The sequence below is a fragment of the Hermetia illucens genome, chromosome 5 (assembly GCF_905115235.1).
Source record: "Hermetia illucens chromosome 5, iHerIll2.2.curated.20191125, whole genome shotgun sequence".
Taxonomy (NCBI): Eukaryota; Metazoa; Arthropoda; class Insecta; order Diptera; family Stratiomyidae; genus Hermetia; species Hermetia illucens.
The window spans coordinates 1,302,945-1,330,070 of NC_051853.1; the positions used below are offsets into that span (position 1 = coordinate 1,302,945).

General features: G+C 44.0%; 1 protein-coding gene across 1 annotated transcript in view; it reads right to left on the minus strand.

Moving 5' to 3' along the window:
- Positions 1-27,126, minus strand: part of LOC119658404 (cholecystokinin receptor type A-like) — a 209,005-nt gene that overhangs the window by 67,389 nt on the left and 114,490 nt on the right. Inside the window, exon 2 of the mRNA XM_038065793.1 lies at positions 19,619-20,092. Coding sequence (XP_037921721.1) covers positions 19,619-19,991 — 373 coding nt within the window. The 5' untranslated portion in view covers positions 19,992-20,092. The remainder of the gene's footprint in view (positions 1-19,618; positions 20,093-27,126) is intronic.

The window sequence follows — 27,126 nt, forward strand, 5'->3', positions numbered from 1 at the left end:
AGCCTCCAATAAATGGTTGACTAAAGGTGTACTGTTCTATGAGACCGGAGCATTCCTAACTTCAATTCAGGATGCTTCGCTCCCAACAAAAAATTATAAACGGTACATTCTTCACGACTCCTCAATCACCAACTCCAGTTGTAGGTTATGCAACTGTGAAGAGGAGACCATCCAGCACATAACATCTACGTGCAGGATGTTGAGCGGTACCGAGTACACCAATCGTCATAACTCCGTCTGCAAGATTCTCCATCAAAACCTTGCGTTGAAGTATAACTTAGTGGCAACCTACCATCCTTACTATAAGTATACTCCGCTGAGAATCTTGGAAAATGATCGGGTCAAACTACTGTGGGATCATACTATTGCCACCGACCACAGTGTTAATCATAACAGACCCGATCTAGTTCTGCTTCTGAAGGAAGAACGAGCGTGCTTTATAATCGATGTAGCCGTACCGTTGGACCGGAACACTGTTGAAAAACAGCACGAAAAAATCCGGAAGTACGGCCCCTTGGCAGACGATATGAAGCAGACCTGGAGACTACACAAGATCGAAGTAGCCCCAGTAGTAATTTCAGCGACGGGATTAGTCCCGCAGAACTTACATAAAGCGCTGAAAACGCTCGATCTTAGGGCTGGACTATACATGGAGATGCAAAAAGCGGTTATCCTTGCAACCTGTGCTATAGTCCGAAGAGTCCTGTCCGGTAACAATCTGACCTAATGGGTTTCAGTCTTGATCCGCACTGTCTTCGATATAAGATCCATGTCTCTGTAGTGTAGAACCTCCGCGTCATTGGCTGAAGTGTTTGCGACAATCGGGATCTAGTAACAGCATTTTCGCATGGTCGCACACACTTTGCGTTAAAACGTGTGATGCGGGCCTTTAGATGTTGCCTTCAGCCCATCCTTAGGGTGGTCGCCCCTCGGTCCGGTTGGGCGGGAAGAGGGTCCGTGGGCTTTTTTAACTACATATATATTCTTTTCAGAATGTTGGCTCGTAACATCTTAGAAAGGCAATTCCGGCGAATGAGCGATACCCATTTGGAAATTCAATTTTGAAGCAGAATACGAGTAAATTTCATCAGCCGGAACATCTGCCAAAATATTTCCACTGTAACTTACGTTCATTTCTCAACTCTTTTTTTCTAGCCATAATTACTGAAAGAAGGAGTGTGGGTGGATATGGGAGCATAGCTGAATTCAGAAGAAAACACGCATCTCCTAAGAACCTTATAAATGTTTGTCCCATTTGAACAGTAAATGAAAATTTTCCACAATATTTTCACACTAATTAAGTAATTTACTTTCACTTGAAGTCTTGTCTGGTGTCTATTATAGAAGCAAATACAAACCTCGGAAAACATGTTGGAAGCGTTTCCACAAAAGAGTATTCCACTCTACTTTGCTGATTGCTAGGGCACCAGCTGGTCATTTCGCTAGCCTTAATTAGGGTTTATGGAATATTTCCAGAGGGTCCATGAATTTCTTTTCTTTTACTCTGCAGCCAAGCTTTCCAAATAAAAATTAACATCATAATTTATGGGTAAATTATTTTAATCCTTTATGGGGTTTTGGCCATTAGCACAGCAGCCAAATTTAGGGGTTTTCTTGAAAGCAAACAGAAAACCAACTCACCTTTCCTACTCTTTTGGTGAATGAAAGGACTCACGATACCATTGCTGAAGCAGACTTACCGCCTGTAATCGTTCATTTCTTGCGTGATTGCATTGAACTTTTGTCAAGAAGTAAAATGATCACGGAATTGATTCGGCAAGAACACGCAATGGTTGGTGCCTGATTTAGGAGGAATAGCTGCGACTATTGAATAGGGTATGAGCTTGGGAATTCAGAAAAGAGAAATCCCTTTCTTTTTCAAGGTTTATTGTTAGGAAATTCATCAACTGCTGCGTCTAGACACTAACATGAGCATGAAATCAATCCACGTATTTAATTGATTTGTTATAAAAGTTGACAGAAATTGTTCAAACTTTTCTACTGAATTTCTAGTGCATGTGAATGTCGTGAACAGAAATGACTAGGATCTTTCATTACTCAGGTATAATTCAAGAAGTTGACTAGCAGGAGGAGCAGGAGTTGCGGCAATAGCACTCTACAATACTCCTAAATTTAATTACATCCTGTTGAGCGTTGGCAGTGTCATGGTTGAGATGGTTGAACATAGGTCTTTCCTTCTCATTGCTGCGGACTCGAATTTCGGCTGTCATGGATGTTTATGTTCATTTCTGCGATGTTCCACAACTGTAGGACTATCATTTGTACACCATTAGCAATGAAACTGAGGTATAGTCCCATTACAAAAAAAAAGAAAAAAATAATAAGAAGGAAAAGACTTTGTGGGTGACGTATACTATACAAACACAGGAACAGGATGAAGAATTTTGAACGTCGTACTTTAAATGAGTGGTGGTCATCGCAAGTCAAGTCAGGTCAAGTTCAAAAGAATCGTAATGGGAGTTATTTTTTAAGGTTGCGTGTAAAGCAACCACCATGCCCTGACCGATACAAAAAATCAAAGTCTGGGTCCAGCGATCCTCTGCGAGTCATCCCACCATTGCTGTCACTTTTCCTGCGACTTTCGCGTTACCACCTTTGGATATTCTGTATCGTTTTCAGGTGAATTCATTCTCCTTTTTTTCGTACAGACCGGATACCTCACTTGCCATTAGGATCATTCCAGCAATAACAGAGGCTGCCTAGCCTGGGATTGTTCTGAAGAAGCCGCACAGCCTTAATGCTACTAAAGGGTAAGTCATGTTTACCCGCCTCCGACTGCTCTCACAAGCTAGTGCTGTCTCACAAACTGGCCTCTTTTGGCTTGGGAAGGACAAGGACCCCATTATATATCACATCCCACAGGAGAGGACCAAACACTGAGCCCTTTGGTACTTCAGTTGTGACCGTGTACTGCTTGGATCCCCCACCCGTATCGTATCAAAGCGTCCTCTCCAAGAGGTAACTTTCGAGGAGCCTAGTCAAATAACTAGGGACTCCCGTTTTAACCAGTGAGCTCTTTATCCATTCTCAGCTGTTTGAATTGAACGCATTTTTGGTATCCAACGCCACGACGCACAGTGCTTCGAGTAATGGACAAAAATCAAAAAATCGACTTTTTATTTTGCGGATTCTTTGTTTGGGGTATTACTCTGTGAGGTTCAAAGGCAAGAAAAACAACATTGGTTGAACCGAAAATATTCGCCTATATATGTTAATATTTGTAAACAAAGGTGAAACGGATTAATGAAGAAGCAGTTTAACAACAGTGGTGAGTTTTATTCCTTCTCTTTCGGTACAAAAGCGCCAGGAAACTATGTGCGAGCTAGCAGAAGGTATGTATATACATTTTTGATCGAATCAAAGTAATAATAAACTAGCATTAAAACGACAAAGTTTTTTAAACTTCAGAACGCATTTTCTCAAAAACGGTAAAAACGGTTCTGGGATTTTAGCATAAAAAGTTTCTTTGATTCATGCTGAAACGTTGTGTGACATCAAATTTTTCCAAGACTTTCCTTAAAGAATTTTTTTTCCCCATTTTCAGAAAAAAACTCAAGAATCCTGATGAGGGACATTTTTGAAAAATGGGTCTCCGTTCCCAAACAGGATAAAGCTATGGCAATTTTGTCTTTGGTTCGAGATAAGTGGAATTTGGAACCTTGCGATGACCTCTCAAAATGGGCCCGATTAACTTCCCTTGAGCTTCAAAAGAAGTATGATTCCTGCAAAGGGTATCGGACCTTGTTTTTAGCCAAGAATCAGGGGTTTTTGGATACTCCCCTCACTTTTCCTGAGTATGTCACCAAATGTATGCCGACATACGGTGTGCAAGCAAGTTCAAGCACTTTAGTGCGTGGTCGGCCGAAAAAGTCATTTGAAGAGTGTTGTGCCAGAACGAAGAGAAGACGAGTGCTGCATTTGGTAGAAAATTATTCGGCGGAGGAACTTCAGTTCGCTTCAACTACACAGAACACAAGGGAACAGAAGAGCAACCCTGAAGTTTTATCGGGGACTGCAGCGCTAATATTAAAGTTAGACCTTGACCTTTCTGACAAGAAGTATAATGTCCTTAGAAGTGTTGTGAATAATGTCAACGAAAATTTATTCCCTAGTCTCTACTCACTCCGAAAAGAGAAAAAAATTTTTTTGCCTAAGATCATTAACATTACAGACGTATCAGCAAGTGTACCATTACAAGAATTGTTAAATAACACCGTAGATTCTATTTCGAGATTACTTGACCTTGATAGAAATATACGGGCTAATTTAATATGTAAATGGCGGTTCGATGGCAGTGGCGGGCACAGTTTGTACAAACAAAGGTTTCTCGACAATGAGAGCACCGATGAATACCTCTTTTTAATAGCACTCGTCCCTTTGAAGCTAGTTGACTTTAAATCTAGTGAAGTTTTGTGGCAAAACGATCATCCGGGATCAACATTTTATTGCAGGCCAATTAAATTTATTTTCACGAAAGAATGTTCATCTGTAATAATAAGTGAAGAAAATCATATAAGGACACAAATAGAAAATCTCGTCAATCATAAATTGTTTGTTGAAACCCATACCCTGGACGTGAGTTTTGTTCTTGAAATGACGATGGTTGACGGAAGTGTTTGTAATGTTTTAACGGATACTAATGCATCAGCGAGATGTTTTATTTGTGGGGCCAAACCAAAAGATATGAATTCCATTAACATAGATGAGAAACCCCCTAACAGAGAGCATTTTCGTTTCGGGTTGTCATCCCTCCATGCATATATAAGATCGATGGAATGCCTTCTTCACATAGCGAACAGGTTGTCATTTAAATCGTGGCAAGCCAAAGGGGAGGAGAAAAAAAAGCTTTTAGAAGCTGAGAAGGTAAGAATTAGGAAAGAGTTCAAAGATAAAATGGGGCTTATAGTGGATACACCTAAACAAGGTTATGACTCATCAAATGATGGGAATACTGCGAGGAGATTTTTTTCAAATCCAGTCTTAACTTCTCAAATCACCGGAATTTACGTCGAACTCGTAAGGAACTTATCCATAATATTAAGAGTACTTGCTCTAGGTAGATTCATTAATATTGATAAGTTCCGACTATTGCTGAGGTCTACCCATGAATTATATTTATCGCTATATGGATGGTACTACATGCCCAGCAGCCTTCACAAACTTCTTATACACGGATCCGACATAATAGAGTCATTTGTTATGCCAATAGGGCATTTGTCGGAAGATGCTTTAGAAGCGTTACACAAAATAGTCCGCCACAATCGATTACATCACACCCGAAAATCCTCAAGGATCAATATGTGCACTGATTTAATCAATAATTTATTGCTGATGTCCGATTCTTATATCGCGTCTGAAAGACATAAACAGAAAAAAAAAGTCACTGAAATTGACTCATGTATCGAGGAATATTTAGTATCTATTTCCGTTAATCCGAATTTGCCAGAATCAGAAGTAAATCGATCTCTTGCAGAATTTGATTTAGAATCGGACGGAGAATCAGATTTCTCGGACAAAAATTTTTCAGACTCAGATTAGTTACTAATCTGTGTCTGAAAAATCTGACTCTCCGTCCGATTCTATATCGAATTCCGATATGTATATATATATATATTTATCCGATTTTGTTTCTTTGGTATATTGTTTTTTTAATAATGATTTTTTCGATAATTTTTATTCTTTGTTTTGTTTTTTTTAATTATATTATGTAGTTGAAAATTTAAAATATATTGTTGCCAATAATTAGGTACTTTTATTTACCAAAACTTCATGCTTGAACAATTTTTTTTTTTAATTTTCAGCAATACCAGTACTGAATCAATTAAAAATTCATTTGTGGCCAATAAATCCCTTTTTTTCTTGGAGGAGATTGATACGATAGAAAGGTAAAATGAACAATTGACGTTTCCTACAGGAAAAACAAGCGTTTATCAGACAAATTATACTATAACTCTCTAAGAAAGCATTTGCGACCCCATGTTTATAAGAACTTTTTTGTTCAGCTCAAAATTTCCTATAAGATTACAAAGTTTCGGATTTTTGTCCACTGTCATCATACATTCGAAGCACTGTGCGACGGCACGTCACCACCTCCAGCCAGCTTCAAAACAGCGTCTACGGCGTCGACCGATGAGTGGGTTTGTCGAAATATAAATTGTTGCTCCTATAGTCCATACTTATATTCTTTGATAAGGAAAAGTCTATTGTAGATGGCCCTTTCGAGCATCTTTTCTTCCGTGTCGATGAGGCGGTATGATAATGGATGTCCTGGTTTCTTATTGGGCTTCAACAGCAATACTAGTTTTCGCTCTTCCACTTCCACTTCCTTCTACTATTTCACGATATCGAGCAAAAGATGCGGACATGTTACTTGTTACCTCTCATCTTCTTCATTACAACCCTGTACGCTGTTCCCCAGGTGCTTTATTCTTCCTCAATCATTCTTGCTTGTTGGTTCGTCTACCCTACTAAGCCTACCTCGAAGGTTTGCATATACCGGTCGTTTCTCATCGAAGTCTAGTTCGAAAACGTGCAGTCCGCAACTCCACAATCTCTTCATTCCACCAATAATTTGACCGCCTTTTTGTGAGAACTCGCCACCTCGGCATAGCAGTGTTGTATGCTCTCATTACGCATTTCGTCATTTGGTCTACCTTTTCTGAAGCCGCACCACCGGGACTGTGGCCCCCAATAGCATCTCTATGAATGCATCCTCTTTAAACTTTTTTCACGGACCCCCATATTGGATCTGCAGGAAAATTGCCTGGCGGTCGCTATGAGTATAATGCTCAATGCCAAACCAGGCCATTCTCTTTGTCAATGTGGTACTCATATATGTCAAATCGACTATTGAACCCGACCCTGTCTCACGAAGGGTGGACAGATTTCCCGTATTTGCAAGCACCAAGTCTAGCTCCGCGAAAGCCTCGAGCAGGATACGGCCCCTGGCGTTCGTAGTTCAACTGCCCCAATCCGCAACCCACGTGCTGAAATTACACGCTATGATCTTGGAGTTTTGACTTCTTGCATCCGAGACTAGCATACCTAGCATTCCCTCGAATTCTGCTATCTTTGTGCTTGGAGGAGCAAAGCAACTATATATGTAAATGCCAACTATTTTCGCCCTGGCGAATCCTACTTCCGGAAACTCCATCACTTCTTGCCAGTTGCATCTGTAGCCCATGCACCCCTCATATTAGTGCGTAAAGGCTCCCTGATTATGGTAGCTTCGATTCGCTCCGCATAGATGGTCTGTGAGAGTAGGTTTTCCAGTGGTTCTCCTAAACACTGGACATCTGCTACTGGTCGCAATGTGCCGACAGTCGATGCCCCTTTTCCCCTTGTAAAGCATACATTTATACTCAGCCTTGCACTCAATGAATAGATGACCTTCTCCCAGACATTTTCGGCATCTTTTTGACCTGTGGCAGTCACCAGTGCACTTCACCGCTATGTCCGTCTCTCACACGCGGTTTACCTGGAAACAGATAAACCAAGTGACACGAAATTTGGTGTGAAGCTGTTAAACATAGTCAGTGCCGCCATTTTTTGTTGATTTTGAGGGTGTCCCCGTACATGCGAAAGCGAGGTGCAAATTTTTTTTACAGATTATGGTCGTATGGGGTATCAAATGAAAGGGCTCAGTTGGTACTTTTCGATGATATTTTTGACACTGGGTGAAGCATAGGGAAGTGAAGGCTCAAAATGTCTGCCGCAAAGAGTGTAACAAGTCTCGTTATCAGAACCTATCCTACCGAGAAACCTGAAAAAAAAATTACAGTGGTGCATCCATACGGCTTCAAAATACCTTCCAATCGATGTTTGCTTAATTAAAATTAATTATATATAAAATGTTTTAGAATTTTACCCTTAAGTTCATCTTGAAGTACAAAACCGTTCAGTTATAGGTAGTACCACCATGTATAATGGAAGATTGTAAAAGTTAGGGTGGGCCTGATTGAAGGTAAAAATTATAAAATCGAATTACTCATTCTACTATACTACCCTTCTTCTTTTCATAAAATGGATAACATACATAGATGAAGGTGAATAGATTCATTTTGATGGAACGTTTTATGTATTGAGGTCGCAGGGTGAGACTGCTCTTCCGTGAAAAAGCCACTAATTAAGGTTTTCGTTATAACAAAAATCAGGTTGGTTGGGCAAATTCCTAGATTACTTTAAGTTTGTACTTTTTCAAGCCTTAATCTCCTCTTTCAGAATAGAAAGGAGGAGAAGGCTTTCAAATGTTCAATCATTTATCCTGCAATGTATTGTGTTTTCATTCAACATAAGGGAATGATCAATTTTATCAGATCGCACTACATCAGCCTAGTTGATTTCGAGGAACAATTGTAACATTCGATATCCATTAGTAGATATGATGCTACTCGCTGCAGCTGGAGCATATCAGTACCTAAAATCTGGTGTTTGATGCATCCATAGGCGAGACGCCACATAGAGAGAGTTCCGTGGATTTCATTTCCAATTACAGGAGCAGGTTTTCCTGCTTTTCGATAGGATAAACTTTGGTGCATGTTTGTTTGGTCCTGACAGGAAAGTTTGGTGTATCTGCCAGCATTCCTGATATTATGGGAAGATTGTTCCCAGCTTTCGATAACAGAATTAGCTAATGCCACTAGCACCCCAATTGCTGGCTCCGGTCCCAGCATGGGGAAGGTTGAGCCCTCTTTTGCTAAGGTATCTGAGATTTAACCTCTCTCTACATCGCCCACGGCTGACGACTGACCTGTGCGCCAACCAAGTTTTGTCATTCGAAATATCAGACCAGCATAGTCTTGCCAAATCCAGAGTCATTTGGCCACTGTCAATGACCCGGTGAGGGGGCAAACAGATGAACTCAGCAAAGGTGGCGTCATTGATCTCCACCATCACCCCTGATAAAACAGCATTAAGAACGTCACCGATAACAAGAAGAAATAATATCGATGACAAGATGCCACCCTGACGAACTCCGCTCTGGACCTTAAATTCCTCTGAGATTTTACTTCGGTGTAGAATGTGACATTCTCCTCCATCATATGTCGCTCTGATAATAGCTATTAATGGTATTGCGTGTTGCGCCGGACGTATTTCTATTGACTGAATTCATGTCCAAACAAACAAACTGAGCAAAAATTTATATGCGATCGGATTTTGTACTTAGTGGGCAGAAACAGATCCAGAAACTTCGTTCTCACCAATAACATCGAAAATATCTGCAGCGACTCTAGGAAAGCTCAAGTACTAGAGAAGTCTTTCGTCACTCAGTTAAATTGACCTCCATCTAGAAGCAACCCGGTCATCATTTCGATTGTAGATTCAGCAATTAAAGGTTTTCTTCATGAACATTCAATTTAATTGACGACCTTCTCCACTTCCAACCTATTCTGCAGCCCAATGGACCCAAAAACCTTTTCGAGCTTATTACAGCTCGCAACTGTCAACGTACCTTAAAAAACCTTAACGCACCAACCTTAAAGCAAATATTGTCATCAAAAACGTCCCTAGGGCATCAATGAAGTGCCTTCTTGCAGTTTTCAACAATTGCATTAACATTGGTTATTTTCCCAGCACTCGGAAAGTAGCGAAGATAGTTGCCGATAAGAGAAAAGGCGGCTTTCACGAACTACAAAATTTCAGGCGACTCACTGGTCAGCCCGAGATTAATACTCTGATTTGACTCAGGTACTCATTCGCAGCTGAGTCGACTGGCATCCGGTATCCAGTCACGATAACAAATTCCTCCGCCACCAGTGAGATTTGAACCACCATCTTTCACTACGAAATCGCAGCGCTCTAACCGCTTGAACTATCCGGACCAATATTGCGATCAGAAAACTATTCTTCCGAACTACTACTTTGGGTTCACAGTGTATCTTGAAAATTAATTAACCTCGATTTCCCTATCCCTGATCCCTGTGATCAGACTTGTAATAAGTTTCTCCGAAGACACGTCAGCGTGTGAAATATATATTCCGATCTCCTACCGGTCACTTCCAGAGTACCGCAGGGATCAATTTCAGGACCTACACTTTACAACATTTTCACTGTTAACGCTCCAATCCCAGAGAGAGGCATAAAACTATTATAGTTTGCGGACGATACGCTCATCTTCTCGTCTAGCCTTCGACCCGGTAAGACAGCTAATGCTATTGAGAAGTATGTATCAGATCTCTGCAAATAATACCTGACCTGGGGCATAAAAATCAATGAGGCAAAAACACAGGTCATCACTCTTCGGAGAAAGTCTAGATACTTGGGATCTAGATCTATCCATAGAAAAGCTATCTCAGCATCACAGATCACTTTCTCGAGGGCCAGATTAAAGAGGACGCATGATAGGGCATCCCCTTGTCGTAGACCGTTGTTGATGTCGAATGGTCTTGAGAGTGATCCTGCTGCTTTTATCTGGCCTCGCACATTGGTCAGGGTCAGCCTAGTCCGTCTTATTAATTTCGTCGGGATACCGAATTCTCTCATGGCCGTGTACAGTTTTACCCTGGCTATGCCATCATAGGCGGCTTTAAAGTCGATGAATAGATGGTGCAACCGTTGTCTATATTCCAACAGTTTTTCCATCGCTTGCCGCACAGAGAAAATCTGATCTGTTGCTGATTTGCCTGGAGTGAAGCCTCTTTGGTATGGGCCAATGATGTTCTGGGCGTATGGGAATATCCGGCCTAGCAAGATAGAGGAGAATATCTTATAGATGGTACTCAGCAACGTGATACCTCTATAATTGCTGCACTGTGTGATATCTCCCTTTTTATTGAGACAGATAATGCCTCGTTGCCAATCGTCAGGCATTGATTTGCTGTCCCATACCTTGAGCACAAGTTGATGAACCACTTGGTGTAACTGGTCGCCTCCATATTTAACCAATTCAGTTGTAATTCCATCGGCCCCAGGCGAATTATGATTTTTTAGCCGATGAATTGCACGGACTGTTTCTCCTAAACTTGGTGGTGGCAGTATTTGTCCGTCGTCTTCAGTTGGCGAGACCACCAACTCGCCAATGTTCTGGTTGTTCAGTAGCTCATCAAAGTACTCAACCCATCGCTCCAATATGCCCATTCTGTCGGAAATCAGATGTGGTTTTGTTAGCGAACACTTCCACGTTTTCGGGTTGTTTCGCGACAACAACCACGAGTAGAACATCTGCAAAACAAATTATCTAGGCCTCCTTTGGCACGGGAAGGACAAGCACCCCACTATACATAACATTCCACAGAAGAGGACCAACACTGAACCCTGTGGTACTCCTATTGTGACAGTGTACTGTTTGGGTCCCTCATCCGTAGGGTAACTTTCGAGGAACCTAGTCAAATAACTAGGGGCACACGTTTTAGCAGTGAGGTTTTTATCCACTCCCAGCTGTTTGAATTGAATACATTTTGGCATCCAACGTCATCACGGCGCAGCATTTATTAGCTGGCAACGCGTCTTGAGGCAGTTTCAAAACAGCATTTATGGTATCGATCGTTGAGTGGGCTTATCTAAATTCAAATTGTTACTGCGATGGTGCATACTTATATTCTTTGATAAGGAGAAGTCTATTGTAGATGGCAGTCTTGATAGCAAGCCTTATTAGCACTGATGAAGGGAACAAGTGGTTGCCGAAATATGTGTATTTGCAAGGCCAATGAATAACACTAGCGAATGAAAGAAGCAAGTTTTGATTATTTCAAATAATTTAATGGCTAGATACACCGCGTAATTACACTCTTCTAAAAGACTGGAAGATGGATGCACGCATTGCTTCAGAGTCTTTGGAGACATCAGGTCAAACCTGATTGAATAGCCACAATGCCCACCAAAATCATAACCACACTGGAACACAGTACTCCCCCAACCCTCTCGGTCCCAAACTGCAGCACAATGTAGCCGAGTTGTAAATAAGATCACAAATTGTGGCTTTCACCTCCTTGGTACTAATCCAGAACGCTCGGCTGATCCTACAGGCGGCGCCATTATTTTCAACATGCGTGGGGAATTTTTATTCTTGGATCTCGGTGAAGCCACCAACATGCTGCCCAGCATGCTGAGCTGATCACCGCCGAAGGCGCCTGCCATGCCACTATGCCTGGCATGCATTTTGCGGATGTTATCGAAGAGGAAGTTCGACGAGCCATAAACAACTCGAAGAACTGGAGGGCCCCAGGTTTGCATCGGGTGCAAAACTTCTGGTACAAAAAGGTCTCCAATATACATGGTCGGTTGGCACACAACATAAATCAGGTCATTAGTCGACCGGAAGAATTTTCACCCATCCTCACTGCGGGGATTACCTACCTTATCCCTAAGAAGGACACGGCGCAGGACCCCGCAGATACAAGGCTGATGATTTGCTCAGCAATCCTATACAAATTCATAAGGTCCATTATTAGTGAAAGAGTCAATACGCACCTCGAGACCAATAAAATTCTGTCGAGTTGATAATTTGAAGGATTCTCTCCTGCGACGAGTAAAGTTGGTACTGAAACCACACCACTCGGGAAAGAATAAAATAGCACATTGAATATATTCGCTATCCCTTCACTGGCTTATACATTCGGAATATTTCCGTGGACGAAGGTCCATCTGGAAAACGTCCAACGGCGGATACGGACAACTATATTCGCTTGCGCAACGCAACTATGTTCATCGAACGGAAATACGTGGAGTAGAAGGTGAACTATGAGCCACTGGCTCGAGAAATCAAAGAAATTTGGCATCTCGAGCGGGTGGTTGTAGTTCGTATAATATTGTCAGCTACTGGCATTGTTCGTAAATCCCTCACGGCTTCCCTTGATGTCCTGGAACTCTCACACAGTCAGGTTTAAACCATACACAAGTACACGATTCTGCAAAAATATGAATATGGAAACGATGGATTTAAACTCTCCAAGTGGTAAGAAGTCACTGACTTCGAATCCACCCGCGACCATGAGCAATCATGTCACGGCCGAGGCGCGGATTTTGGAGGCCTCACCATATTCATATTCGCCTACAGATCAATCTGTAGAAGGCATGCTTTCCGACTCAGTGGAAAGTTTGCGCTTGGTGCCTACGGCGAAGTTAGCCAGAAAGGAAAGTACGGAAACTTTCAAATTGGGAGAAACTGGAAATCCGACTACGGCTGAATTCTGCCTGTCAGAACCTTCTCCTTCATCCTTACCAGGAAGAGCGGAAGAACGGGAAGCTGGTGACGTGGACGCCACTGGTTTAATGCCGGTGTGTGGAAATGGATCCAAGCGGCCCGGACACCGTGAACCTGGAAAGGCCCGAAGCCGACGGCAGAAGAGAGCACTGCGAAGGAAGATGAAGCACCTTGGGAATGAGGACATGGACGTGGCTGTACCACTAGGCGAGGTAACGCCCAGAGAAATCGGACACAAGGAAGCGGAATCTCCGGCGGAAGGTGGGGATAAACTGGAAACCCCGGTAAGATCCACACTGGACGCACCAGACTCTTCTGTCAGCGACAATAGACTAAGTTTATGTCGAAAAACATAAAGATTGGTCAAATCAACCTGCAGCATGCCAAAGCTCCCTCCTACCTATTGGCAGCGAGAATGACAAAGCTGCAGGATTTCCCCTATATCTTTCTGGTGCAAGAACCGTGGATTCAATTTAACAGAATCTGTGGCATTAGATCAGTAAAGGGGGCTAGGATCTTCTACGACGAAAGATCCATAAGACCGAGAGCTTGCGTCCTGACGGTTAGAAGCAACTATGCTGAGACAATATTGTTCCCAGGACTTAGCTACGGTCATCATACAATACCAAATAAATGGCGAGAGCAAAAACATCATAGTTGCCTCCGCTTATTTACCCTATGATTCTTTATATCTTCCACCGACGCAAGAACTTAGGGATCTGGTGGCGTATGCAGGATCAAGTAGTCTCGAACTCTTAATAGGTTACGATGCGAATGCTCAACATATTTGTTGGGGCAGTAGCAAATGCAATCCAAGAGGAGAGGAGCTATTTGGTTTCATCACTTCAGCTGGTCTTATGACTGCAAACGTAGGGTGCGCCCCTACGTTCGTGGGGCCGAGAAGAAACGAAGTAATTGACCTAACAATCTGTACCCCAAAATTGTTAGAGTTGATTACACACTGGCGAGTGCTAGACGAGGTCTCACTGTCAGATCACCGATATCTAGAATTCAATCTGACTATTGCGGGCGAACAGTCTGCAGTACAAAGACGGAACCCTAGGAAAACGGATTGAGCAAAGTTCAATGAACTTCTTGGCAATAAAGTACAGTTCCCTAGGCGACTAAGGACTCCTTTGGTGCTGGAAGATGCATTGAAAACTCTGAACGGCACACTTTTAGAGTGCTATGAAGAGGCTTGTCCTATTTCCCGAGGCCAAAGCGGTAAAACGGTTCCTTGGTGGAACCGAGAACTGCAAAAACTCAGGAAATCAACCAGGCGACTTCTAAATCGTGCTTGCAAAAGTAACAAGGACGAAGACTGGTTAAATTTCAGGAACTCACAACGTGAATATAAGAGGCTCGTGAGGTGCTCGAAACGAGACTCCTTTAGAGCGTACTGTGAGGAACTGGAAGGCGAAAGGGAGACTTCAAGGCTGTGCAGAGTCCTCAAAAGGGATGAGTCGGCCAAGTTGGATTCTCTTAGAAAACCCGACGGTACTTTCACGAGCTCCAGACTGGACTCAGTACAGACCCTCCTGAAAGTACACCACCCGGGAGAACGGGTGAGAGAAGTGGTAGGGGGAGAGTTGACGGTTCTTGCAACCCCTTCAACACGCAAGCGTTGTAAGGGGAACTGGAACACTGCGAAAGCGGTTGTTACCCATGAAAAGGTGAGAGCTGCCATACTGTCCTTTGAACATTTCAAAGCACCTGGCATGGATGGCATCTATCCGGCAATGCTGAAGGAGGGTATGGAACATTTAGAGCGACCTCTAAGAAATACTTTTCGAGGATGTCTTGCTCTGGGCTACGTGCCTTCTTCTTGGCAACAGGTTAAGGTAGTTTTCATACCGAAACCTGGGAAAGATGACTATTCTAATCCAAAGAACTTCAGACAGATCAGCTTGACTTCATTCTTGCTGAAAGGTTTGGAGAGACTGGTGGAGCGTCATATTCGTGGAAACGCACTTAGGTCACACCCACTTAGTGAAAACCAACATGCTTACCAACGTGGAAAGTCCTGTGAGTCTGTTCTTCATTCTTTGGTCACAAAGATAGAGGATGCAACTTTGAATGGTGAGTACGCGATGGGGGTGTTCGTGGACATTGAAGGGGCTTTTGACTGTTCGCCTTTTCAAAAACTTTGTGATGCCGCCAGAGCGCACGGTGTTGATGATGCTTTAATTAAGTGGATCCATGCTATGCTAACGCAAAGGTTGTTGTGCGCTGGGGTAGGGGTCGATCGCTACCTGACTACAGAAGCGACGAAGGGCTGCCCCCAAGGAGGTGTGCTTTTGCCGCTTCTGTGGAGTATGCTGATCGACTCACTGCTTTGCGAACTGCAAAATTTGCCAATACACGTTCAAGCTTATGCTGATGACGTGGCTGTACTTGCTGTTGATCGGGATCTTGGAACAGGGTGAAGGAACATACAGCGTGCCGTTGATTTGATAGACAGCTGGTGCCTTAGACATGGTTTGTCAGTTAATCCAAATAAAAGCACAATGGTTTTATTCACACAAAGGAGAAAACTGGATGGACTTTGTCTCCCTGAGATGAGGGGTACTACCCTTCAACTCTCCGAAGAAGTGAAATATCTGGGGGTCACTCTAGATAAAAAACTTCTTTGGAACAAACATGTAGAGGTAAAGATGAAACGAGCTCTCACAGCTTATGGGCTGTGCAGACGGACCTTTGCCTCGACACGGGGACTCAGGCCTCATGTGGTAATGTGGATATACGTTGCCATCATTAGGCCGATGTTCGTATATGCATCCGTAGTGTGGTGGGTTAAGGTGAGACAAAAAGGTTTTCACCGTAAACTAGACGCACTGCAAAGAACTGTTTGTCTGGGTATCACTGGTGCCATGAGCACGACATCCGGCGCAGCTCTGAATGCACTACTCAATTTGCAGCTCCTGGATATATTTATTCAAAGCACTGCAATGAGAGCAGCTCATAGGCTAATTCGATTAGATCTATGGGAAAACAGCGGATATGGGGGGCACAGGGAATTGGAAGAGTTACTGGGAGGACTAAATCCAAATGAAGCGTAGAGAGGACTGGGAAGACCCAGAGGAATGCGTGGCGGGGTATACGGAAGTCTTCTACACCGATGGCTCAAAAACAGAAGAGGCTTCTGGAGCCGGAGTCTACCTCTCGAATAAAAACGAGAAGTGGGCTTTTCCTTTGGGACAATATGCAACGGTTTTTCAAGCCGAAGTTTATGCGATCCTAAGGGTGATTGACGAGCGGTTGAAGGGCAGGTGCATCGCGATCTGCAGTGACAGTCAAGCTGCACTGAGGGCATTGAGCAGTCCTTTAATCACCTCGAAAATCGTTCAGGAATGCAGAAACCGTTTGAACTCTATGTCTAGATTCAGTACGGTGGAACTACTCTGGGTACCTGGTCACTGTGGCATAGAGGGAAATGAAATCTCGGACGCTTTAGCGAAAGAGGCGTCAATCTCCCCTATGCCGGTACCGGAGCCAGCAATTGGGGTATCAGTAGCATTGGCTAAATCTGTTTTCAAAAACTGGGAACAAGTTTCCCATAACGACAGGTGGCAGAGCTTAAATGCTGCTCGACACACCAAACTTTTCCTGCCAGAACCCAACATACGTACCGCAAAGTTTATCCTGTCGAAAAGCAGGAGGACTTGCACGTGTATTGTGGGCATTCTGACAGGCCATAATTCACTAGCTGGGCATATGTTCAGAATAGGAATTACCGAAGATGATACGTGTCCCTCCTGTAATGAGGAAGCGGAATCCATGGAGCATTTCCTATGTGAATGCCCCGCCTATGGACGCATCAGGCATCAGATATTTGGTGCCGATGTCCTCCAATTGCGACGGGTAGCATCACATCCACTAACGGAAATCCTGCGATGCGTTAACGAATCCGGAATATTCCGTTAGACGGGGGAGGCGAGTACAATGGACCAACGCGGCCTAAGTGCTCAGAAGCTGTAGCTTCTCCCCCACCACACACACACATACACACACGATTCTGCATACGTGCTCGATATTGCGGGCAGTTCCCGACAGATCCTCCCATTGACCTACCCCCGGCCACCACCACCAGCGCCCCTTTAGCTTTTAAGTAGGTAGGGTCGTCCGAGTCTAAATGCTTGGCACTTAGTGCCGGGATTGTGACAACTCGGAAAATAATCGTTGGCCTAACAATCCAATTGAATCAGGGTCTTGAAGTGTGTTAGAATACTTGATTCAAGACCGCAACGGTACACTACAGTAATACTGTAGGAGGCAATGTGATCAGCGAGATTATTACCCTGATTTGACTCAGGTACTCATTCACAGCTGAGTCGACTGGTATCCGACGTCAGATCACGATACAAATCCCACTGACCAGTGAGATTTGAATCGCGACCTTCCCTACGACAGCCTCGTGCTCTAACCACTCAGCTATCCGGTAATGCACCGAATAAAGATGGACAACAATGTCCACCGAGAGTAGGGAACAAATCACCAGCTCCAGTATGCATCATAGTCCCAAGTAGTCAGTTTAAATGGGAGTACTGACCCGGGCAGTCCGTTTATGTCAGGGCCGCACCGAAGTAGAAGAGTTGGTAAAAACTGCCTATTCACCTGCATACATACCTATCCCCACCTCCAATTATTATTATTCTGTTAAGGGAAAGTCGCACCGTGTCCTTGAAGAACTATTGTGCCCCTTTTACTGGTTATAGCGTACCTATTGATCATAGTGTCTCAAGCAGACCTATAACCGTTAGGAACTTTGGTATGTTCTTTCAGCCTTTCTTCTTTCTTTAGTATCTTTCAGCCTTGCATCTGGTAGTAAGTGTTCTCCCGGATGCCTTGACCTACTTTCCACAAGTGCCGGACACTGTCCCAGGACGTATATAGAAGTTTCGTCCTCCTCCTCACAAAACATACAGGCAGTGTCCGTAGATATCCCTAGCTTCCCTAGGTGATAGTTCAGCCGACAATGATCAGTGAGAATTCCCACTATGATTCGGAGGTTCTTTTTGGTGAGGTTTAAGCAATCCTTTGTGCGTATGGGTTCGTATCCCCCAATAAGCACCCTGGACTGCTCCATCCCTGGTAGGCCCGCCCAGTATAGTTCCCTCAACCGTTCCTCTTCATTTCTTCGATTCATAGCCATGAAACCGTTTCCGATTCCACAGAAGGGTTCTGGCCCGTGTAAAGGCGTCCCTGCTCCCTTCTTGGCTAGTTCGTCCGCTGCCTCGGTGCCTTCCCCACCTCCACTAGGGACATTAAATGATTCGAAAGTAAGCGTGTCATTTGCATTATAAATACATAATATACTTTTTAAGGCTGAATTAACTTTTAATACAGATACTCGTCGTTATACACATCCACACTCGGCACAGTCTTCAGACATAAAACAATAACAGGCGCATTACATATCCAGTAAGAAATGTGAAAATTAACGAGTATGGTTAAACGACGTAGAACATTCTTCATGCCTCTCCCCCTAAAACATCCCGGCTAATGTTCTGTCTAACGAAGTATTCAATTCCTGAAAGGAGAGCATATCCTAAACCTGCGGAGTACTCAACCGTAGATAATAACGAAGGCACTCGGCTTCATTAGAGAAAGCCATTGAATTGGTTTTTCCGAGGCGCGCACTTCTCTCTTCACATTGTTGGGCTAGGATATCCTCTAAAGAATTAATCCATAAAAACTAATAGTCATATTCAAAGCTCACAAGAACTCGCAACACCACTGAAAAGTTTTTATTGGTAATTTCCCGAGAAGAGTGAATGTACACAGGAACCGTAAAGCCCCCGCGACAAAGGAGGTAAATTGAGAATAACGATGTTCGTTGTTATTGTTGTCAGGGAATGTGGTCTTCCCATCGCGCCTTCCTTTCGCACTTTCGGGCTAGTACCGAAGCGAACTAATTGCGGCGCAATTATTGTCTGTCATTAACAATTTAATTTCTACCACTCAGTCGAGCGACATAAATGCGTTATCATGGTTATAAATGCTCTGCTCCTTACACTCCTTGTGGAGGATCTAAGAGAGCCTTCTTTCAAAATCTATACTGAGATATCATATTTCAAAAACATAAGACGCACCCCATTTTCATCTTTGATATCACTCATATGGGGGTTGTGAAAAGGGCAAGCAAAAGGTACGAACGAATATCTAGTCAATATTGGATCCTTCTTATCTAGAATACATTTTCCACTTTTTAAGATAGCATCCCTTCCAATTTTATTATTTCCCAGAATTGGGGTCCTGTAAAACTTCTAAGATATGAAGATTTGTGCAAATTGATTATTATGCTCGGGGAGCCATCTGTACCCCACTGTAGGGGTATTTCTAAGTATAAACTAATGTAGCGACTACTAATGGAGAGTAAATCCTTCACAGGTAAAACGTGAAGAATCTGCTGAAATCAAGAAAAGCGTAAACAATTTGGATTTGATCTGTACTTACCCTGAAGATATGGAAGAATTTTACACATAAATTCGCCAAATATAAAATCCCGAAGTAGTGCTCCAACCAGGGTGAAGGGCATGCATAAAACGCCAAGAAGTAGATCCGAAAAAGCCAAATTCAACAAAAACAAATTTGTGATTGTTCGCATACGGCGATTTTGGACTAACGTCAATATCACAAGTGAGTTTCCAACAACTGCCAGGAGAAATATAACCGCGTAGAAGGATATCTGTATTTTGCCCATACTCCAAGTGCTGGATGGGATGAAATGAGTGGAAACATTCTTATTTCCATCACTTTTCAAAATAAGGTTTACGGTTGTGTTGGCCAGAAAACTTTCTGTACTGTTTTCTAAGATATTCAGAGACATATCTTCTCAGAAGATGATGGTATCTACTCCCAGGAAGGCATTCTCTGAGCTTTTTTTTCCGGAATTTAACTGGTTGTTTTCCCAATCGTTGCGGAAGCGACCTGAAATGAAGGAATAGATACGTTTAAAAAACGTTTTTGTAAAATTATCATGAGATTATTATTGGGATAAAAAAAAATAAACAAGTCGGGAAACCGGAAGCTGGACGCTTCAGGTACGACCAAACTTGGTGAGATCATGCTTTATGTTATGCCCTATATTATTGCGAAATTTCATGTTGCTAATATGAACTTAAGGGGGGTTTTGCAGCCAATTACTAAAAATTATGGTAATATACTATTATTAACTTTATTTCTACAGATATCAGTATGGAAGGTATTTCGGAGCCCAGGCACCATATAGTGGCAGCTTCCTGATTTTTTTCAAATTTTTCGGTTGGGTAGTTTCTGACAATGGCCCCCTTAAAGGAATGGTCACTTTCAACCCCCCGCACTCCCCACCTTTCTAACAAATGTCAAAACTAAGATCGGCTTTGAAAAGTATTAATCGAGACCTTTAATTTGATACCCCACATGACTATATTTGATGAAAAAAAATTTTACCCCCCCCCCCCCCCCCCCCTTTTGCATGTATGTGGACCCCCCCTTAAATTCGACGTAAAAGGATGTAATTCACTGTATGCGTGAGCGTTCACAGGTCCCACCTTTCTACCAAATTTGGTGTCAATCGCTATAACCGTCTCCGAGAAAAATGCGTGTGACGGACAAACAGACAGACAGACAGTAAACCGATTTTAATAAGGTTTTGTGTTTACACAAAACCTTAAAAAGTGCAGAACTTCGGAAACTCAATACAGGCAGCTTTTGGGAGTGGACTAGCTAATTTGCTATGTAATTCTAATTGTAATGATCCCGATTACTACCCCGTTGGCGATTCCTTATGGCGCTATTATTTGAAGTAGTCCCTCTTGTGTTCCTGTATGGCTAGCTTAAGGTTTCTTCAAGATTCATTGAAGACACGTTGTTTCACTTCCTAGTCACTCCTTTAAGTGCCGCTCGTTCGGTCCGATGACGCACCGACTGAAAATCAGACAGTTTACTGTTCCACCAGCAGTTAGATCTCTGCATCGACCTGTGAGGAGTGGCCCGATCTCCCATCAGGCGCGACCCCAGCTGGCGGATTGGGGCATACCTATTAATGTGTAAATATGTGTTCATGTACTTTTCTTTTCTGACTGTGCATGGGCTAGTGTTTGCTCATCTCTGGTGCGTGGACCAAAATGGCTATGGGAAGGACACCCAGAAAATAAAACCAACATGGACGAATCGCGAAGGAGTAAAGTTACGATGCAGGGGCTCGGAACCCCAGTACCGGCGGCTTTTGGGAGTGAGCAAGTGGGCTCCCGGCCGTCGATATCCCTCGACCGCAGTGCTTCGGTGGTGGACAACTTGGCCACCGTTGCATCTAATACTACAAGTGTTTCAGATTTGGAGAAGGAGGTGTTCAAACGAAGCACAACTCTGCCAAGAACACCAATTGCGAAGGCAAAGAATGATAGGCTAAAAGGAGATAGCTGGCCAAAAAAGGCGATTTCGACACCCATCGGATCTGATCAAGAGGTACTCCAGCAGCAGCAAATAGACCCATTCAGGAGAAGCTCATCAATTTTACGATCTCCTTCAATATCAAAGCCGGCAAAAGAGAAAGCTCATGGGAGCTCAGCAACTGAAAAAGGTGAAGGAGTCAGTAAAAGGAGTAGTCTGGTCAGGACTCACCGAGAACAGAGCCCTGACCCAGAAGAACTACCTTTTATGCAGCTTGGGACGAAAATAGTTGAGCTGTCCGAATTCATCAAGGACAAGCACAACGTGCACCAAGCCATTAAGAACATGGTGAGAGCCATCAGGGTGCTTTATAATAGGTCACAGGAAGAAATAAGAAAGCCTAAGGAAAAGCCGGACATCTCAGCCTCAACAGTGTCACAGGCGACCCAAGTGACACCCAAGCACAAAGTCGCCGACCTTCGCTCAAGTAAAAGAGTGAGAGACAAGGAGGGGGAAGCTTTGGGGAATCAACAGGCCCCAAAAAGGAAAAAAGGGGTCTTGACCAGTCCAACAAAGGGAACTAAAAGTTCAGAAGGGCCCGAAGTACCAAAAGTAGGAAAGTCGGCTAGCGAACCGAAACTGAAAGAAAATAAGAACGATGGTTGGACTAAGGTCGTGAATAAAAAAAGAAATAAGAAACCAAAGGTGCGAATTCGCCCGGAGGCAATTGTAATCTCCAGCAGAGGACATCTAACATATGCGGAGATACTGAAGAAGGTGAAATCTGACCCCGACCTAAAAGACCTAGGCGGAAATGTTAGCAAAATCCGGAGGACCCAGAAAGGTGATCTCATGTTTGAGCTGAAAAAATCCAGCGTGGGTAAAACTGACGACTTTCGTAACCAAGTTTTAAACTCACTTGGGGAGAATGTCGCGGTTCGTTCCCAAAAACATGAGATCTATATTCAGTGCAAGGATCTCGATGAGGTAACATCCACTGCCTTGAAGGAAGAATTCAAGTTGGAGGATTTCAGGGAAGAATCCATCGTGAGCCTAAGAAAGGCTTATGGCGGTACTCAAACGGCCACAATGCGACTGCCAGTGGAGTCAGCGCAGAAGTTGTTGGCCGTGGGGAAGGTTCGGATTGGATGGGTTGTTTGCCGACTAAAGGAACAGATCTCCTTAAAAAGGTGCTTCAAATGCCTAATGTTTGGACACTTCGCGAAGGCATGCACTAGCGGCATCGATCGGTCCGATCGATGTCGAAGATGTGGGGAAAAAGGACATTTTGCCAAGGAGTGCAAAAGAGACCCCAAATGCATTTTGTGCGAAGAAAAGGAGGGAAGGGATAACCGGCATATTGCCGGAAGTGGGAAATGCCCAGAATTTAGGAAGGCGTTAACTGCAGTGAAAAAATGAGGTTAATACAAATAAACGTTAATCATTGCAGGGTCGCACAAGATTTGCTTGCGCAGACCACTTACGAATCCGCAATGGAGATTGCTATCATTAGTGAACCGTAAAGAAATCTTGACGGTGCTGTATGGGTCACAGATTCGACTGGTGGAGGGGCGATATGGGCGTGCGGTCGTCAAGCCATACAATATAGCATGGGTCAGGCGGCTAGAGGTTTTGTGTGGGCAAAAATAAGCGGTATATTCATATATAGCTGTTACGCCCCACCGAGCCTCACACTGCCCGAGTTTGAAGAACTGTTAGACGATCTTGTTCACGATGCAAAGGGACGGAGTCCAAAGGTGATAGCCGGTGACTTTAATGCGTGGGCTATCGAGTGGGGCAGCAAAGAGACTAACGCAAGGGGGCGGTGCTTATTAGAAGCATTCGCCCAGTTGGATGTGGTTCTGGCCAACGAAGGCGATATAAACACTTATCGGAAAGGGGGAACTGGGTCAATTGTAGATCTGACTTTTATCAGCCCTGCGTTAGCACGTGACACGTCCTGGCAAGTTAGTGAGGACTTCACGTACAGCGACCACCAGGCCACCTTTGAACTAAGGATGGAGCCACAAGGCAGGAGACCCGCACCCCGGAAGCCGAAATCCAGAGGAACACCAGGATGGTCCCCCAAAGCGATGGATGAGCAGACATTCATGGAGGTGTGGCTAGACTTGCCTAGCAAAGCAGGCACCTCCACGGATAGAGCTCTCCATGTCACACAGAGCATCTCTAAAGTATGTGACGCGTCGATGCCTAGGAGATGTTCATTCCCCACTAGAAGACCCAATTATTGGTGGAATAGTAAACTTGCCAATCTTCGATCGATTTGCCACAGAGCCAGACGAACAGCTCAGAGGGCAATAGGTAGGACCGATCAGGGGCAAAAGGAGCATGCCTATAGGGAAGCTCGCAAGAACCTCAAGCTCGCCATCCAGCGGAATAAGAGGGAATGTTTTAAGGGGCTCTGTTCGGAAGCGGACATAAATCCGTGGGGTAGCGCCTATAAAATCGTGACAGGACGATTCAGAGGTCGATCGTCTCCGCAGATCACGTGCCCTATGCTCTTGTTGAAAATAATCCAGGGGTTATTTCCCCAGCAAGAGGGAGTGCTGACACCTTCCAGCGCCCCCTGAATGTGACGCCGATTCCACCAGTCACCAGGGACGAGCTGCTAGACATCTGCAGTCGAATAGGCGACAGTAAAGCCCCGGGTCTTGACGACATTCCGAATAAGGCTCTCAAACTTGCCGTCAAAAGTAGACCGGATATGTTCGCGGAGCTGTTTGAAACGTGCATGTCGGAGGGTATTTTTCCTGCACCATGGAAGCGGCAGAAACTGGTACTGTTGCCTAAGGCTGGCAAACCTCCAGGTGAACCGTCCTTCTATAGACCCATATGTCCTCTCGACACTATGGGGAAAATGTTGGAGCGAGCCATTTATAATAGATTACTTCCAGTCGTCGAGAGCCAAGGGGGCCTTTCAGAGAGGCAGTATGGGTTCCGCAAAAGCCAGATCAACCATTGATGCCATCAAAATGGTTACTGGCTTGGCCGAAAATGCAATTCACGGAAGGGGTTGTACCAGCAAATACTGCGTGGTGGTAACCCTGGATGTGAGGAATGCATTTAACTCGGCCAATTGGAACCTTATACGAAAGTCTCTGGCGACGATTGGTGTTCCCACCTACCTCGCCGCTATTATCGATAGCTACTTGAAAGAGCGGACACTCTGGTATGATACCGATGACGGATCCAAAGAGTACGTTGTCTCCGCGGGTGTCCCCCAGGGCTCTGTACTGGGCCCACTACTGTGGAACATCATGTATAATGATGTGCTCAACCTTCCGGTTCCGGAGGAGGCTACGGTGGTGGGTTACGCCGATGATATAGCACTGGTTGTGTTTGCAAAGCATCTCGAGGATGCTGAGTTGTACTCAAGCGAAGCAATCAGTGTTATTAAGGCTTATTTAGAGAGTGCTGAACTGGCACTCGCGGAGGAAAAGACGGAAGCGGTCCTCATCACTAAGCGCCGCAAAAGAAATTACGTCTGCATTAGAATCGGGAATCGTATCATCACTTCCAAGCCGGCCATCAAATACTTGGGGGTGATGATAGACGGAGGACTTAATTTTAAGCAGCACATAGAGCATACTTGTAAACGAGCATCCACCACGAGCATTTCTCTAGCAAGGATGATGCCGAACGTAGGAGGCCCGCGGCATACTTGCAGGCTGCTCATAGCCAGTGTGGTGAGCTCTATCATGCTGTATGCAGTCCCAGTTTGGGGAAAAGCACTGCAGGTTTTAGGCAATATACATAAACTGAGTGCGGTCTACAGAAGAACATCTCTAAGGGTGTGTTCTGCCTTCAGGACCGTCTCAGACGATGCAGCGTTCATCATCTCAGGAATGATGCCGATTGACATCCTGGCAACCGAAATGATGAACATTTATAACACCAGGTCCATCTCTCCCTTATCTCAGGTGAAAAAAGTCGAAAGGGAGAGATCCATAAGCAGGTGGCAACAGCGATGGGAGCAGTCAGAAAAGGGTCGTTGGACTTACAGGTTGATCCCTTCCATCGAGGAGTGGCTGGAGAGAAAGCATGGGGAGATCAGTTATAATCTCACCCAGTTTCTCACCGGCCAGGGAGGATACCGTCAATACCTGCACAGGTTTAAATTGGACACCTCGCCTAATTGTCCAAACTGCGGGGTCCTAGAGGACCCGGCGCACGTTTTCTTCCAGTGTCCTAGGTTCCTGGAAGAAAGGAGGAACCTGAAGGAAACTCTAGGTGAAGTGCTATCACCGGAAAATTTTGCCTGTCAGGAAGACTGGGATGCGATCAATTCTATGATCGCTGTAATCCAGGAAAAACTGCGAAAAACAGAAGAATTGAGGAAGACGGTGTTACGAACCCCGCGGGTAGACGAAAGGAGACCTAGCTAAAGTAAGCTAACTCCGCCCCGTGATGTAATACCTAAAGGTGGTCCCACGGGGTAGGGGGGGGGGAGTCGGGGGTGGTTTTAGTGGGTAAAAATCCCACACTCTGGCGTGCCCAGGCCAGAGTCTTTTGAAGATTTCCACCTCCTCCAAAAAAAAAAAAAAAGATTTCTGCATCGATGAAGCATGTGCTGTCGCAATGGAAGGGTGTTTTCGAGGATGTGCCTTGAAGAGTATTCTGATTCACCGCATATCTCTGAATATTGGCTCATCAATTGCTTCTTCAGACCAACTTGATGTTTTTCTCATTCTTGAGCATGCAGGATTTCCGGAAAGTCAAAATGACACCACTATAGATATCCTCCGTAAACGAAAGCAGCGCAAGAATATCGAAGCTGTTGCTATTAGTATAATATTCTATGTTTTACTTATTTACCCCAAGGCTTTTTCACCAATGCTACAGCGAGAAATTAGGTGACCATTTCCTAAGTCGGTCTGATTGAGTGTCTTCACTACGTCAGCAACTTTACTCTTAAGTTCTTGATCATCATGTTTTATAGCAGTTTCATACAGTACTAGCAATATTTTACTGATTTCCCCCTGGTACTTCGATATCACCGCATACGGAGCGGTTGGTTTGAAAAAATTGGGCACTGTTCTTGCAGGGGGTTTTTGCTGGGCAACGCCCGGATTTTTCTTTTTAACGGCACCGGAGCCCTTTACTAGGAAGAGAGGGGAACACACCATCATAGCTATCCAAACTCGGCAGAGGGCTATAGTAGTTATTAGACTCCTGAACAGCTTCTTCAACCGTTACGTTTTTGATAGAAGCAATCTATACATTTTTAATTTATTCAACCCCCTTTCGAGCAACGCACACCTTTCATCTGCCACCGCTTTCATAAATCATTATCAATGCTAAAATAATAATCGTTTTGTAATACGGTTTAAAAAGGTATATCTTCTGAGTTGCGTGCCTACAAATCAAATAAGTAGAGAAGACGGAAGCTGGACATTTCATATATGAATGATTTTGTGCATTTCTCAAATATTTGAGTGAACGTGGGTCTCATTTGTATTTGGCTTCCAATGTTTACCCACTTAGTATGTCAGGCTATTTACAGCATGATCCTGACTTTTCCAGCACTAGATTATAATTTTATTAGTAATAATGCGATTTCCACCAAACTT